The sequence below is a fragment of the Lissotriton helveticus genome, chromosome 2_1 (genome assembly GCF_964261635.1).
Source record: "Lissotriton helveticus chromosome 2_1, aLisHel1.1, whole genome shotgun sequence".
Lineage (NCBI taxonomy): Eukaryota > Metazoa > Chordata > Amphibia > Caudata > Salamandridae > Lissotriton > Lissotriton helveticus.
Window position 1 is genome coordinate 1,181,329,015 of NC_136059.1, and position 15,909 is coordinate 1,181,344,923.

Genomic DNA, 15,909 nt, shown 5'->3' on the forward strand with positions numbered 1-15,909 from the left:
TAGTTCGAGTTGCCAGGAGCCTTGCCCAAACTTCCGATGTCACGTTACTTTTGGTAAGTAGTTCGCAGGTGCAGACTTCTGACAACGAATTTGTTTTTGAGAGGCATGTGGCATTTACTGGATTATTAATGGGACCAATCGCTCCTCGGAGCAGGGGAGTTAATTTCTTAATGATTATATTGCGTGTATTAAACAAAACGTCCTTTGTTTTTGGAATTGCCAATTCCAATACTGAGGGGTATATTGTGGGGGAAGATTTCTTAACCTCAATGCCCCATTCTGTGAAGTATGAGCTACAGTCAAGTATTTCGTTTACGATGTTGATGTTGGACCAAGTAGTGCTAGTAGATTCCCGTACAGAATAATTGTAGAACTTGCTTGAATTAAACAAATAGATCTACTGACGTAATAAAATATAATTGAGGAATATAAAGTACGTTTTAGAAGCATTCCTCGGTTCAAAATGTCATGCATACCGCTGGATTCATACAAGGGGTGAAATATATGGTTCATATCATTAAAAGATTGATTTTTCCACATAGATCCAGCAGAGGTCGCTTTGGAGGAAACATTCATGGGTTTTAACTGCAGGATTAATTCCATTATCCAACCTGCACCCAGAAATAAAATGATTAGTGACATTAGGATAAATGCACGTTGCATTAATGCAATAGGGATTTCCGATTGGCAGGGCTCTCTATTACTTGATGTTCACACAACTTCCACTTCACATTCCCTGCTGCCCTTTCAGAGCCCCTTCTGGCTCCAGGGAGAAGCGAAAGCTAGTCTTCTCCGCAGACGTACCTCACTCTGCGCCCAGGGCTGCAGAGCTCATTAAGAGGCAAGGACTGCACCTTCGGAACAGCACCGCTGGAAACCATCAGCTCACAGTCACATGCGACCCCCAGCAACTCGGTTTTATATAGCGCTTCAACCGCACCTCTATCATCTCTAAGCGCTGCAACTAATAGTACATTACATTAAAGTGCAGCCTTCTCTCGCTACCCAAACACCCCACACATCAGAGACCCTCCGCTATAATAACGACAACCTGTTTTCATATTGCAAGTCAAACCTCACTTCTTTGTTCTATTAAGCGCTATAAATATCAGGACAATACCTTGTTCTCTTACACAACTCTTAATAACGCACTCATTCGTTTCTCTCCTGTCCCACTATCAAAGGAAATAAATTGGGCCCCTTCGGAGAACTGGAGATACCTGTAAAATCACTGCGCGCTCCTCATCCCACTATCGTTCATTTTTAAAATGTAAAATATTCGGGCAGAACCACTAAAATATCCCAACCTTGGAACTCGAGTTCAATGAAACCTCGTCAACAAGCTTTTTGTTGTTTAATTGTGTCTCCATTGGGCTGATACCATGTGTTTTTTATCATCAAGGTGTTTTTAAACCAAACAATCACGGTAAACACAGAATGTGGAATATTCTAATTCACATTGGCGATACCACTTATTTTAGAGTAATTAGACTTGCCGGATTTGATATGGCAGTCACGGTTTGTCGTTGACTGTTCTGGCAGATTTGACCAAATTCCATGTTGGTGAGCGCTGTATTTTACGCCCTAATGCACCAGCCCAACGCGATATAGCAGTCCTACTTCTTTCTATGGTGGGGAAATGTCCCCGTTTTTGTTTTTCAAAATCGGGTCACCCTCACTTGGTAGATCAAGTGATTCTGAGTGCAAATAAGGCTGCCTGCTGATCACCGACCTCCCAAGGATGCTCAGCAATCTGAGCCATATACTGACTGCTTGGGGATCAGCAGTGTGATGCAGTCAATAGGCAGTGAGTATATTTTTATGTTCTCCATTTGCTTCTACATTCTCGTTGTTGTAATTTGACCAGCAGACAATTTGCTAGCATGTGATTCTGTGTATACCCTGCCGTCATCCCTATAAAGCGCCGTGTTGACAACAAATACGTGGTCTGCGCTATATATAATCCAACAATAAGGGGGAGCAGAGCTTGCGTGTGCGAGAGGAAGGATGATGCATTTTCGTAAAGGGTAAGTTTGACAGCACCCTAATAGGGTCATTTAGGGAAGGAGCTAGAGCTATATTTGGAGCAAATAGTTTTTCCACGAAGTTTCGCAACTTCCCCTATGAGGCCAAATTCCTTTAGTTCCAGCTGTCTCTTGAGCAGGGACTTACCTCCAGCTAGTCATAACTGTCTCTGTGAACCAGTGTGCAACGGGTCATGACAAGTACAAGCGGTTGCCAAAACTATTCATGTTAAGTGCCATGAACACCAGTAATATTAAGGGGCCAATCCACATACCGCTGCTGCAGTTATCAGGGGGTGCTAGAAAAAATTATGCATGCATAATTTATGCACAGGTCAAAATAAAGATACACTTGCAGTGTTCCCACATATAATGTCATTGTCTGTAATATACCTAATGTGTACATTACCTACGCATTGTTCCAATAATCAAGAAAAAGTGTGCATAGCTATAGTTGCGTCAGAGGACATACCGAAGGCAGTCAATGAACGTTCTGCATGGCTGCTGTAGATAGATATACGCCCTGCAAAGTCACGAACGAGTCGTGCTCATGGATGTGAATTGGCAAACAATAATAAACTAGGCTTGTGCATTGTGTTCTCATCAAACCGGTATGAGTTTATAACAGCCCTCCGCTGGATCCAAAACTCAGTAAATGTAGGAGAAACAACACATCTTTTGCTCTGACAACTTGTGGAGAACCCATGATATTCTCTTGAGTTACTGCTTATATTCCCAGAGTAAGTCACTCGGCTCACGGAAACCGCTTTGTGAACCAGGCCTATAGTGTAAACCAAGTTGTCACCCTGGAAGCACCTAGAGTCCGAACAGTGCATTTAGCGCTTCAGATTAGACCCTCGTTGTTGGATCTTTGCAACTGTGCAGTCAAAGGCGCACATCGTTCCATTCCGGGCTACTGTGACTCTGCCTTTTATCTTCTGTGCTCGAAACGTTGATTTGTCCTATGTAACTGTATATTAATTTGTGTCAGTGAACGTAATTTGGGAGGTAATATTATGTGGCCCATGTTTTGAGCACTCCGAATCCTGGTATTCTAAAGAGTTAAAATGTCAGCCTGTATCCGTTTTTAAGGTACTATGAGACCTGTTGAAGGCACCAATGTGCTGAACCACAAAAAAGACAGGACAAGGAAGGTGCTAATAGTTATGGAAGAGGGTACATTGGTTCCAGGATTGTCTACATGAGGCACCTATACTTGAGGTCGGGTAGAGAAAATGGGTACTGAGAGGGGACTCCCCTCCCAGAGTCACAAGTCTATTTTTCAACTAGTGAGGGTAGGGCTTAAACAGATTTCACATGGCCATATTAACAAAACATTTTTGCACTAGCACACAATACGCTGCCTGTGCAAACCACATGCAAAATGGAAATGTGCTAAGGTTGAGACGTGGCCCAGAGTTAATGGTGTGGCAGATGACAGAAGCAAGCACCGCGCTTGTGCCTGTCCCACTTCTGTCGACGAGACCCCGGCGCCTGATTTCTGCAGAAAAAAATGTTCAAAGGACACATGGCTCAACTGTGTCCAGAAGATGTGGCAGATGACAGAAAAAGCACCGCGCTTGTGCCCGTCCCACTTCTGTCGGGGAGACCCCGGCGCCTGATTTCTGCAGGAAAAAAATGTTCAAAGGACACATGGCTCAACTGTGTCCAGTGCACTCATCCTCCTTACTGCCCCAACCAAGAGCACACATGAAACGTGTTACAAATCCCCTTGTACGTCTATCAGTAGCAAATATCTTCCACAGCAATGTGGGTTAAGGACACATGGTTGTTGCATGAGGCTAGTTGTGTCTGTGGTGCCCCTCACAACCTACCAGTTACCCCTTCTTATTGCTTTTTCCCCCTTTTCTTTTAGACAGGCTTCTGTACAGACAAAGCTAAAAAACATTGACAACGACAATAGCTCTCTCGTCGGCATGACCTATTGACTTTACCAGTGCTTGTTCCTACATGGAGACTGTTTAACCTGAAGAGACAGGATTTCACTGTTTTCTCATCCCTTCATGAAACATATACGTTTTGAAATTCACCTTACACACCAGACTAGCAGCACCCCAATATGTGTACATTCTCTGTTGAACCTATATGCATTTCAGACCATACATGTGTAACTTAACTATAAAGTTGATCACAAAGTCCTTGAAATTATAAGTCTTGGAAGGTCAATTTGGATATACCGCTTGGTCCAAAACATGTCAAAAATTGAAGGTGATATTCAGAATTACTTGTACGACGATGACTTGCCTGAAACACACCTCTGTATTTTGTGGGATGTTGTGAAACTACTATTCTTAACTCACTTGTAAGCAGACTGCTGTTCATAACTCAATTGTAAGCATTGCAGCAGAACAGATTAAAAGAACAATGGGCTTGTTGACATTTAGTGGGAAATCCAACCCTGGAGTGGGAACAGAAGATTAGTTACAGTAATATTACATTTGCTAAGCTTTACATTTTTAATGAAGAGGGTAACTAAATTGAGAAAATGGATGCAGAGCATTAGGTGGAGTTATAAAAGGGTGAGGCTTTCTGTGGGTGCACCAGAGCTGGTAGAATGCTAACCAGTTTCCTCAAACAGTAGAAATGTTGAACGTCTGTTTATGGAGTTAGGACTAAACAAGGCTTAAAATTGATGGTTAATAAAGTTATTAAGATTGTATTGACATTTTGTACATGTTAGATCATGAATAATAGAAAATGGTCATGGTTACCTGCATGATCTGGATCTCAGCCGTGGTCCGTGCAGGTAACAGCAGTGGGGCCGGGTAAGGGGGGATTTCGAGGGACAATGCTGAGGAAACATGAAATAATTAATTTTCCCTCTGCATCGTCCCTCGAAATCCCCCCATACCTGGCCCCACTGCTGTTACGTGCACAGACCGCGGCTGCTGGATCTCCCATCCCTGAGCGATCGACCAAGATTGACACTTAAAAATTATATCACAGGCAAGGAAGTGCTGGCTGCTGTTCATTCTCTTTATCTTTATCCAGGAAAATTACTGCGGTTCGGTGGTCTTCACAATAAATGCATTTCAAAATGTATAGGGATCATCGTTTAACATTGACTAAACCTATTATCTCATTTCATGCCGCCGGTATGGCCCCTGCTTCATGTAAATAAGTGTCTATTCTTGTAAATAATCTTCGAGACATGGTCAGTTGGAAGCCTATCTTTCTCCTTAATTCAAAATTTTAAAGTTACCCTGAGATATTTACCAATAGATGGTCACCAGTGTTATCAACTGTAATATTGAAAGAGACAACTGGTTTTATTATATAGCTGATATGGTGAATAATTCTGTTGTGAAATGGCAGAGATTTGCTATTGATTATTTACGGCTGTAATGTATTAATGGTCTGTCAGAACCAGTCCAGATTAATTCTGAGAAGACCTGGTCTAATTTTAAGAAGTTGTCTAGTGGTTTCAAAATGTTGAACTAGATTCACACTTAACTTGGTTATCCACAGAAAATGATGCCTGTTGCCTTAATTCCTTTTGTCAGTGACACCAAAACTTTTCCATTCACAATTGAAAATTATCTGATGTACAGCTGTTGCCATTCTGTCTCTAGATAAAGGAGCATCCTCTTGATTACTGCAGTCGCCCTGTACACCAATATTTGCTAATATAAATCTTGTGTGGGAAAACAACATAGGGTATTATTCATTTGAGTGGAGACCTATATGAGAATTCAAACGCTTTATCATTTGCTCAGGTGCAAGAAATATTTTGTCTGACTTATTTAGAAATTGTTTTAAAAAGCACTTTTTCTGGGCTAAGTCTTACCATCGATGCCAATCTATCTTGCACCGCTTGTTGAATCCACAAAAAAAAGGATTTTGCCTCTATTTACAAGAGACTTTATTCCTGACCTAGGTGAAAAAGATTATGATGATACTGGCCTAGACACCTGTGAGAATGGTGGTTATAACTCCAGGTCCAAACTACTATAATTACTGTTCAAATACAAGATCTGTCTGTCTGTCTGTCTGTCTATCTATCCTTTTTGCTAGTGAGGTTGAAACCAATGACTCCAGTGTAGTCATCAGTAGTGTGCTGGTAAATGTATTGAGAGGGTACCATATGAAACCCCAATTTGAGGGCCAGAACCCCCCAGGCTCAGTGTGTGCAGCAGACTGTATTTTAGTGCAGGTCTGGATATCTTGGTGCATAATATATTTTACAGCAAATCCTATTTCTAAGTGGTCATTCTCAATCATATAAACAGTCACTACTTTGTAGTTATAGTTAGGTCAGAGTATCCATAGGAAAAACATTAATTTGTTTCACTAATAAATTTGACGCCGCTTGATGAAACGTTTGCATTTATATTAGTGATGACTGGACAGTTGGTTCCCCAGTTCTACCACTGTACCCCAAATTAATAAAATAGAATGATCTTTTTGATTGTGATGGCTTTTTTTTTTCTCTATCAGTCATTTTGGTCCGTCAGGACTAGTATTGTCTTGCGGGAGCGAGCAGTTTGATTGGCCGGCTTTTTTTTTTTTTATTTTACATGAAGAAAAATGCTGCAGCTGCCATTATAGGACTCAGTCCCTGTGTCCTGAAGTTAATAAGATTTTTTTCTTAAGTTTAAAAACAAAAATGAAAATTTTGAATTTCACAGAAAAACCCCCCAGAGGTAAACAAATGTTATAGTTGGCTGTTGTGATAATATCAAAACAAACTTTTGAAAACAAAAACTCCCCTGAAATTCATCAGTTATAATTTACTGAGCCAACTACAACTTACACCCCTACCATGACTGCTAAATGACCTCCCACATTACATCTCTCTTGATATGTTAAATTACATAGTTGAACATGTTACTGATGACATCATCCAACGGACTTTAGAGCTTGCTGTAGACTTTTCATACTGTAAAGAATTCAACAAGATACATGTTCACCCAATTTTCCTTAACATCTGTAGTTGTAGTACTACTGGGCGTATCGTTTCACAACAAGCTGATTGTGACGCGTATATACGAAACCACCCACAATAAGTAAGTGTTATGCTTTTTATTTTTTTTTACTGGTGTTGCGGTGCATAAGAAATGCAATGACTGTAGGCCTTGAGATCAGCACATTTTGAAACCTTGAATACTGTTCAAAAACTGTGCTTGCTTATTATTTACCTTAATGCAATGTGCCTGTAAAATACGTCATATGACATAGAATTGTAGGCGTTCAGGTTCACTTCTATACATTAGCCAACTATAAGGCATGCCCTACCAAGTCCATAGTATGTAAAATTATTCTACACATATTCCTGAAATGAGCAAAAGGGTGTACACGTTTGATCAATGATTGCAATCGTAATGCAACCGAAACAGCCTGTGAGTCATCCATAGATTACACATCGATTACACATACAAAAAACAATGTATAAAAACTCAGAATTTATACTGAACTTTTTTAAATAAAACCTGCACTTTAAAAATCTCCAGTTTTTATAGAAAAGGAATTCAGCACTACATGAAAACTCAATTTTAACTTCAGCATGTTCACAAACATTCACAGGTGTTTAATGTAAGCTGAAGCATTAGTTTTTCTGACTTTTTTTTTAATAAGAGTTGCCCTTTGCGTCTCCTTTGCAAAATGAAATACTGCTTACACTTTAAACTACACTGGTAGCTAAAGTGTGCACCATATATCTTTTACCACACTGAATGAGTCTAGTCTTTAGCACTACACATATTCTGTTTGAGAAGCACTAGCTTGTATGATGTAATCAGTGATGTTATCAATGATGTAATCAAACATGTCATTGGTGATGCAGTACATGAGGTCATAAGCGGTGCTTGGCAGGGGCGCTAGTTATAATTAGTAAACTAACAGTTGAATTTCAGTATTTATTTTTTTGGTTTAAACTTTAGTTTGTATATTGTTACAACACTTACCTATAATGTTACTTATGTCACTTTGTGTTTTTTATCGGGTTTTTTAAACGCAGGCTAAAATCTGATTTTGCTTACGTAACTAACGTCATATATATATTTTGGCGAGGTTCTCTGTTGCAGAAGTCATAAACCATGAAGGGCAGCCATCAACACAGAAACAGAGCACCCATGATTTACATCAGATGAAGGCAAAGAAATGCTTGAGCCAAAATCCTTGGGCTCTTCGTTTTATTTTGCAATCAAAACGTGGATAGAAGGATCCCTGGCGCGTTTCAGCTCCTCCCTTGAGCCTTGTTCACAGGTAACATGGTAAGAAAACTAAGAGCCCAAGGATTTTGCCTCAAGCATTTCTTTTGCCTTCGTCTGATGTTATTCATGTGTGCATTGCTTACCGTGCTAATGGCTGCCCTTCAGGGTCTATGACTTGTGCAGCAGAGAACTTCGCCGAAATCAATTAGACTCTGGAGTCTTACAGGCTTGTCCCTGCATCACCCAGGTGTATTTTACCTTGAATTATGGCAGTTAGACACAACTAAGGGGCGAGGAGGCCCCAATGCTTCCTTTCCGTTCCTTGGAAACTCTTTGCTTGGAATTAACTTTTTGTTTTGTGGCAGAAAGCACATTATGAACATTTAACATTTTGGTTTTATGCACATTGCACTTTGTTTTTGGAATGCCAATATGGGAATAGGGTACTACAGCATGATGATGGTATTTTACCCTAATATTGATTTGCTGCCAGCACAAGTTGAATCTGGAAATTTACAAAGCATGCTGAGTGTTGCGGTTTTAACAAAACTACTGTGCCCATTGTAATTTGCATAAAAGCACGTGATTACTAAATGGTGTGATCATCTTACGTACGGGGGCATGTGAAAGGCAGTTTAGGGATTGTGATAGTGGCTGTATGGGTTAGTGAGTGTGTGTGTGAGGGGCTCTATGGGTGAGTATGTGTTAGTATCTGTATGTACAAGTGAGTGGGTGTGTATAACTGTATATGTGAGTAAATGGATGTTTGACATTGCCCCCCCCTGCTTGACTGTGAGTGAGTGAGTAGTTCTATGAGTGACTGCCAGGGTGTGAGTAGCAGTGTGGCTGTATCAGTAGATATATCAGTGGCTGTATTAGTGAGTGAGTTGGTGTACGAGTGTCTGTATGGGTGACTGAGTGGATGTGCGTTTAGACCTATGAATCAGTGAGTGGGTATGTAAGTACTGGTATGGGTGTGTGAATGGTTTCGAGAATGGTAGTGTGGAAGTTGGAGTGGGTGTATGAAAGGTTACATGGGATGTGAAAGGTTACATGGGGGTGTGAGTGGGTGCCTCAGAGATTCTGTGGATGTCATTTGTGATGTCATTTGTGATGTCATGAGTGATGTTATCAGTGATGTCACTGACCATGTCATGAGTGATGTAATATGTGAGGTCCTAAGCAGTGCATTGCGGGGCGCGAGTTCTAGTTAGATCAGCTAACTAGAACTGCTGAATTTCTCTGGTTTTGTTCGAGTGAAATGTCAGCCTAACTATAACGTCCCTGTAACCGCTGTTTTTTTCAGTGAATTTCTGGCGTTTTTCAAAATTCTATTTCTTAATTGTAATGCCTATTTTTTTAAGTGAACCTCTAAGATTTACGTATTTTCTTTCTCTAATTGGATATTGTGTATTATATTTAAATTATATAATATTCATTTTTTGATTTCGTATGTGTATCAGAAAGTACACTAATAACTGGTTTTATTTTTTTTTAAAATGGGAGCTTGCAGAACATTGTTGCATTTACTGTGGAGAATCTGTGATCACTAAATGTATTTCATATATACTGAAAAATGCACTTAAAGACATTTTTTTAAATAAAGTTTAAGTATAAATATTTAGTAAGATATAGTTTGAACTTTTCTTTCAAAAAAGGCCTTTCCTATGGAAACTAGGTCCTAACTATAACTACCTACTGGATACCACCAGTAGAAGATATATATAACATACATGTATGTACATACATTTAAAAAACAGGCACTCCCAAGCCTTTTCTCTCCAGATGTTGGATAATAGATTCACACTTCACTCTAGGCTGTTTGACTGCCAAATCAATCTAGTTAATAATGATTGAAGGTCATGGAAAAATGACATGTTCAGTGTGATTGGAAATTCAAAAACATTGGGAGCACAATCATTTTAATAATTCAATCTGCCCTCCATCCTCCCAGAAGAAAGACTGCGAACAAAACGAGACCTGAGTTGACCATATCATAAACAACTAGGACCACACTCCGGGTCTGAGGTAGGGGAGGAGAGGGAGAGACTGATATAGAGTCAGAATGTTTCCTAAGACATTGACTGCGACGGTGGGTTGGGATGCTGTCTGCAGATGGGTCTGAAGATATTATTGTGGTACAGATGTAATGGGGACAGCACACTGTGTATAAGTGACCTCTGCATGTCTTAATGATGCCTGGCAATCCATCACTGCCAATCGTGGCTATATCTCCCTGTTAATTGACTATTCAATGGGCAAAGAAGGCAGAGCGCAGTGCCCTTGTTCCAGGGTTCTTCCACCCCATACGTTGATTCGTAAAGAAGGATTCTCAGTCTTCTTGATAATTTGTTGAGTTGGTTATTTGGTTTTTGTGTAGGTGGGAGGAACGGGGATGAACTTGGGGTGTGGGGGATGGGGTTGAGTATCACTACTTGGTTTCCAGAACCAGCCTAGTTTGGTCATAGGCTACAATATGGATGATTTCACGGTTTGAAGTATGGGATGTCAGGGGATAGGTCACACAGATATGACAGATGCCACAGTCTTCACATGTGACAATAACATGTAATGGTACAGATGGGGACCCTGACAATATACCACTAAATTGCAACTGATATTAATAACCCATGATTCATTGGCACAGTGTGGTGTATCTCTTGGAATTTCAATGGACTATCTGCTGAAAGATAAAAGAGGTGCATTGATGAGTCCTGCCAAACAATAGGTGGTGGATATTCTGCTGCTGCTCATACCTCAAAAGATATGGGCCAGTCCTGTGATACACTTTGGGAGGGGACCATGTGGGACTGCAATACTGACACCGACGCGTATTCCAGTGACGGTAACACATAGGTGGAGAGACACATGAGAGAGATGTACTATGATGTTGGGCATGCTGTATGGCCAGCCTACCTCATTCTGTCTAGTTTACATCCTGGGACGCTCCTGGTATCAAATGAGCTTCTCCCTAGGTGCTGTCCTGCTGGAGGCACCCTGTGACCTAACAGTTATAGGCAGTGACTTCATGGGCTGATGGATTATTTTTTTTTTTTTTTATTTTTTTTTTTACACTGGATCAGGCGGGCCTGCCTCTCACGGCACTCACTCAGTCTTCCACACTGGCAGACTTCCCAAGATCAATGCGCCTGTAAGATATGTGACACCACTAACCATGCACACATCTCCCGGGTACACAGATCATTCTCTAGGGTAGACTACTACCAGCAGACTTTCAACAGTGTATCATGAGGCTACCTCATTGTTCTGTTGGAACAGGTGGGCCTGGGGCCGTATTTTCTTGCATATACTCAGGCACTGTATAACGGACCACAGGCTAGAGCTAGAGTGGGAAACTCACTGTCAAACCAAATAATGTAACATGCCCTGCCTCCCCTCTGCTTTTTGCATTTACCATAGAGCCCCTGGCCTGAAGGATCAGACCGTCTGAGAGTATCATCGGCTTCTGCTGGTCAGAGATCCTGGAAGATAAAATATCGCTATATGCTGACAACTTCTTACTATATCTCGGCGACCCACTTAGATCGGGTTCAGAGGTGATTAAATTAATGAACAATTCGGCCATTATTCCGGCCTTAGGGCTAATTGGACCACAAAAATCCCGACCTGTTGTCCTACATGGGCGACTAATGGCCACGAGTGAGTGAAAGAGTGATCCCTGATAATATTTGTTCCATCAAATACCTGAAAATATCCCTTAGGAGATCGGAGGAGATAGCTTGAGTAGAAAACATTGCCCCACCCTGCTTGACTGTATCTGTAGGGGGACAAAGGTGTGGATGCCACTTCCCCAGTATATAATTGGCTTCTAAAAATAGTTGTTCTCCCATAGATTCTATACATTATGCAAAATTACCCCTTTATGCTGCCACTTTATCGCTAGACCCTAGTATCATTGTTGGGCTCTTTTCTCTAAAGACCAGGTGCACCCCAAAATGGGATATGGAAGTAATTGACCCAGAGTCCTGTTACTGCTCCTCTCACTTGGTTGTGATCAACGACTGGATCCATTCCACGAGTGTTGGGCCCCATGCAAATCCGGCAAATGTGGTGGATCTGTAGGCCACAGTGTGGAAAATCCACCTATACATTTTCTGATTTTTTTTCTCCAATATTCTGTACATTTAATACTATTCATGTTTATATATATTTGTATTATCGATATTGACTACTGTTCAATTATTTTAAATTATGTTCTTTTAGTATACATTTAATTATTTTAACCATTTTTAAAAAGAAGTTTCTTGTAATTAGGTATTTTAAACTGTCCTTTTATGGCTGACATGCCGAAATAAAGATTGTGATGATGAATGAAATGTACTAATGTTGCAGGGATTCTGCTCATATACAGAACTGTGCACAGAGACCCAGGGCATCAGTGAATTATGGTGGACCAAAAACTCACCTCAGTACCTAGAACCCCTAACCGACTAGTCAAGTCAGGACACTTGTATTGCGCGCATATCACATCCAAAAGAGTCTCATGGCGCATGCAGACGGTTCTGACAGAGGGGTAAGCGGTGAAATTTTAGCAAAAAAGCCAGGTTTTCAATTTTTTTCGAAACCTGCTGTGTTCAGAGATTGTACGGAGGCTCAAAGGCAGTTCATTCCAGAGGGAGGGCGCCAAAAAAGAGAAGGCACGCCCTCCATTTCTGGCGGTTTGAGCTCTAAATGGTTTGAGCAGTAGCTTGATGCTCGATCTCAACTGCCTGCTAGGCACATACCGTGTAAGTTTCTTGGTCCAATATTTTGGGCCCCGTCCATACAAGTGTTTATGAACCAAGCATAATAATTTAAACATGATCCGTTTTTTTACAGGGAGCCAATGTAAGGTTTTTAAACACTGCAATGAAGGAGTTCTTCGGGGAAGGTCTAAGACCAGACGAGCCGCCGTGTTCTGCAGAACCTGCAGTTTCCTGATATGGCAATCATTTATGGCAAGAAGTAGCGAATTGCCATAGTCTAGTCTGTTTATGATCAGGCCCTGTACCAAAGTCTTACGGGCCTCGGCTGGTATCCATTTAAAGACCCTGCGCAGACTACGCATAATTCCGAAACAGGTGCCAACCGTGTGGTTCACTTGCCCTTTCATGGATAACATGTTATCCATGTAGAAACCTAAATTGCGAACTGATTCCTTAGGGGCAGGGCACTCCCCCAGCTCTGACGGCCACCAGTCCTGGGGCCAAATGTTCACCCGCTTTACCAAATAGCATGACCTCTGACTTGCTGCCGTTAAGCTGCAGGTGATTTTGGCCCATCCAGTTTCTTACCTCTATCAGACAGTTTCTAAAACGCCCTTTGGTCTCATTAACATCAGGGCCAAGCGTGACCAGAATTTGCGTGTCATCGGCATAAGATAGAACATCAAAGCCGAACGTCTGATCACTTTGGCCAAGGGGGCAATATAAATGTTAAAAAGCGTGGGGCTCAAAATAGAGCCCTGTGGCACACCCCTTTTGACCGGCCGAGTACTGGCCACGGTCTTGCCTACTTGTATTGTGGTCGTCCGATTGGATAGGTAGCTGTTAAACCATTCCAATACCTGCCCTCAGACACCAAACTCCCATAGCCTTTGCGTCAAGATCTGATGGGAGATGGTGTCAAAGGCCGCCGACAGGTCTAAAAGGACAAGAATGGAAGATTGACGTTTGTCCAAAGCAAGCCTAATGTTATCAGCGACCTCGACCAGTGCTGTTTCCGTGCTATGGGCAGCACGGAAACCCGACTGTGAGGGGTCAAGTAGATCGTTACTTTCCAAATATTTTACCAACTGTTAGTTAACAAATGCTTCCAGCATTTTCCCGGAGTATGGTAATAAGGAAATAGGTCGATAATTTACAAAAGTATTAGCGTCTGCTCCTGGCTTTTTTAGTATTGGCCTAACTCTAGCATCAGTGTCGCATTAGCTCTTCGTCCTATAGCAAAGGTACCAATGATTAGACAACCCAGAACAGCGACTTAGGTTACTCTCAGGAATGGTGGGAATCAAGAACACTCTTTCGTTTGTTATTCTCCTACCAGTCCACAACATGGGTAAAAAGAGACACGATAAAGTTTAAAATGTTTATTTTAACGACGTGCTCCAAGATGCAGTATTTTTGCTAACATAAACAGGCATATGATTAAAAATAATATGATCAGCATTGTTACAATTCCATAAAACACAAAAGGAGTAATCATATTATAATGATAGTGGAAACAAACAGGTCCTATAGTGCCTTGTATGCCACCCTCCCTAGCTAGGAACTATGTTTTATAAAATATAGAAGGTCTCTTAGGCTTGAATAGTGGACCCCATACCTCTAAGATCAGCAGAAGTGAATCACATCAGGATCTGCAAAGGCTCTGTCTCTCTGGAAACAGATTTTCTCTGAGTGCCTAAAATCATGTATGCAGTGCAATATTAAAGGCGCCAGAATTTCAGTTAGCTGCATGTTGTGTCTAAGCGTGAGCCGATCAGCCCGAACAACACCGTACATTGTTATGATAACCTTGGAGGCTTCAGAACTCACTGAGCAGACTAAGGTCGCGATGTAAGTCTAGGGATGTTGCAAACAAGTCATTCTCATGTGAAGATATTCACGAAGGTAGACTTATAACAGCTACATGCAGTGCTGTGTGCAAAAGCAGCAAAAAGGCAAAATGGCGTTAAAACTTCTAATAAGCTTAGGCTAACATTGCAATGTGCGCAAGCAAGGCCCTGCCTTCACTACACTAACACCAAAAGGTATTTGTTTCTGCTCTTTTGTTTAAAAAAAAAATAACCTCTGTTTTATTGTTTATAGATCCAGAAACTTTGTGACAGAGTGGCCTCCTCAACACTACTGGATGATCGAAGGGATGCGGTTCGTGCGCTCAAGTCGTTGTCAAAGGTTGGTGTCTGTTTCTTTTAAGTGAGTATTTTAGGATTGACTATAAAAATGGTGCAAGGTCTGGATGAAGTTAGCATTTTTCTTTACCCTAGTCATCGGGCAGGTGGCTAAAAGGTGAAGCAAAAGGTTTAGATTTAATCAGGGTAAATTTTGGTGGTTTGTTGGCTAGCATGTGAAGTGAACTGGTTTCTTTCCATTTCCATGAAGCAGATTTTGCTTCAGAAAACTCAGCACCATAGTTGTTATCCCTGTTAGCAGCATAGCCAAAAGTGGATTCCTCATGAAGTTTGAATTGAACACACACTTTATCCTTTCAAGCCAGGTCTGTGCTTGATCATGGGCAGCTTGAGAAAGGGTGCAGTGATTTGCGAGTCTTTGGGTTTCCCGTTTCATTCCTGGTACTATTAACAAAAAATTCCCCAAAAATTCTCATTTTTGTTAGAATCATTGAAGTTTAATAACCCAGGTTACAGCCAACCCTTCAATTGCAGGGCTTAATCCATTATGAAGGGCTTTTTAAGAGGATGTGTGATGTGTACTGTTTAAAAGGAGAATTTAATAGTTTGACACAGTGTAGAATTTTGCCTGTTATCGAACCTGAAACTTTGAGGATGCTTTGCGAATGGGGAGAGATGGCAGCTTCACTGAGCCACATTAAGTTCATGATTACAAGCTATGATGCGGTCTGCTTTGCCCACATCTTGCATTAGGTATATTCTTGCTACTCTTTCCTCACTGGTTGTTTCCTCTATTCTCTATTCTATTTTGTCTTGCCTTCCCATTTCCCTCTGTACTCTGCTATCCTTTTATTTGTCG

General features: G+C 41.2%; 1 protein-coding gene across 6 annotated transcripts in view; it reads left to right on the top strand.

The window, feature by feature from the left end:
* The window catches only part of USO1 (USO1 vesicle transport factor), a 515,242-nt gene that overhangs the window by 50,358 nt on the left and 448,975 nt on the right, over positions 1-15,909 (top strand). For 4 of the 6 annotated variants that reach the window (XM_078676053.1, XM_078676052.1, XM_078676049.1 and 1 more), the window contains exon 2: positions 15,007-15,093. In XM_078676053.1, the coding sequence (XP_078532179.1) occupies positions 15,007-15,093 (87 nt within the window). Of the gene's footprint in view, positions 1-15,006; positions 15,115-15,909 lie in introns of all 6 variants that reach the window. The other 2 variants (XM_078676055.1, XM_078676054.1) reach the window with 1 other exon arrangement.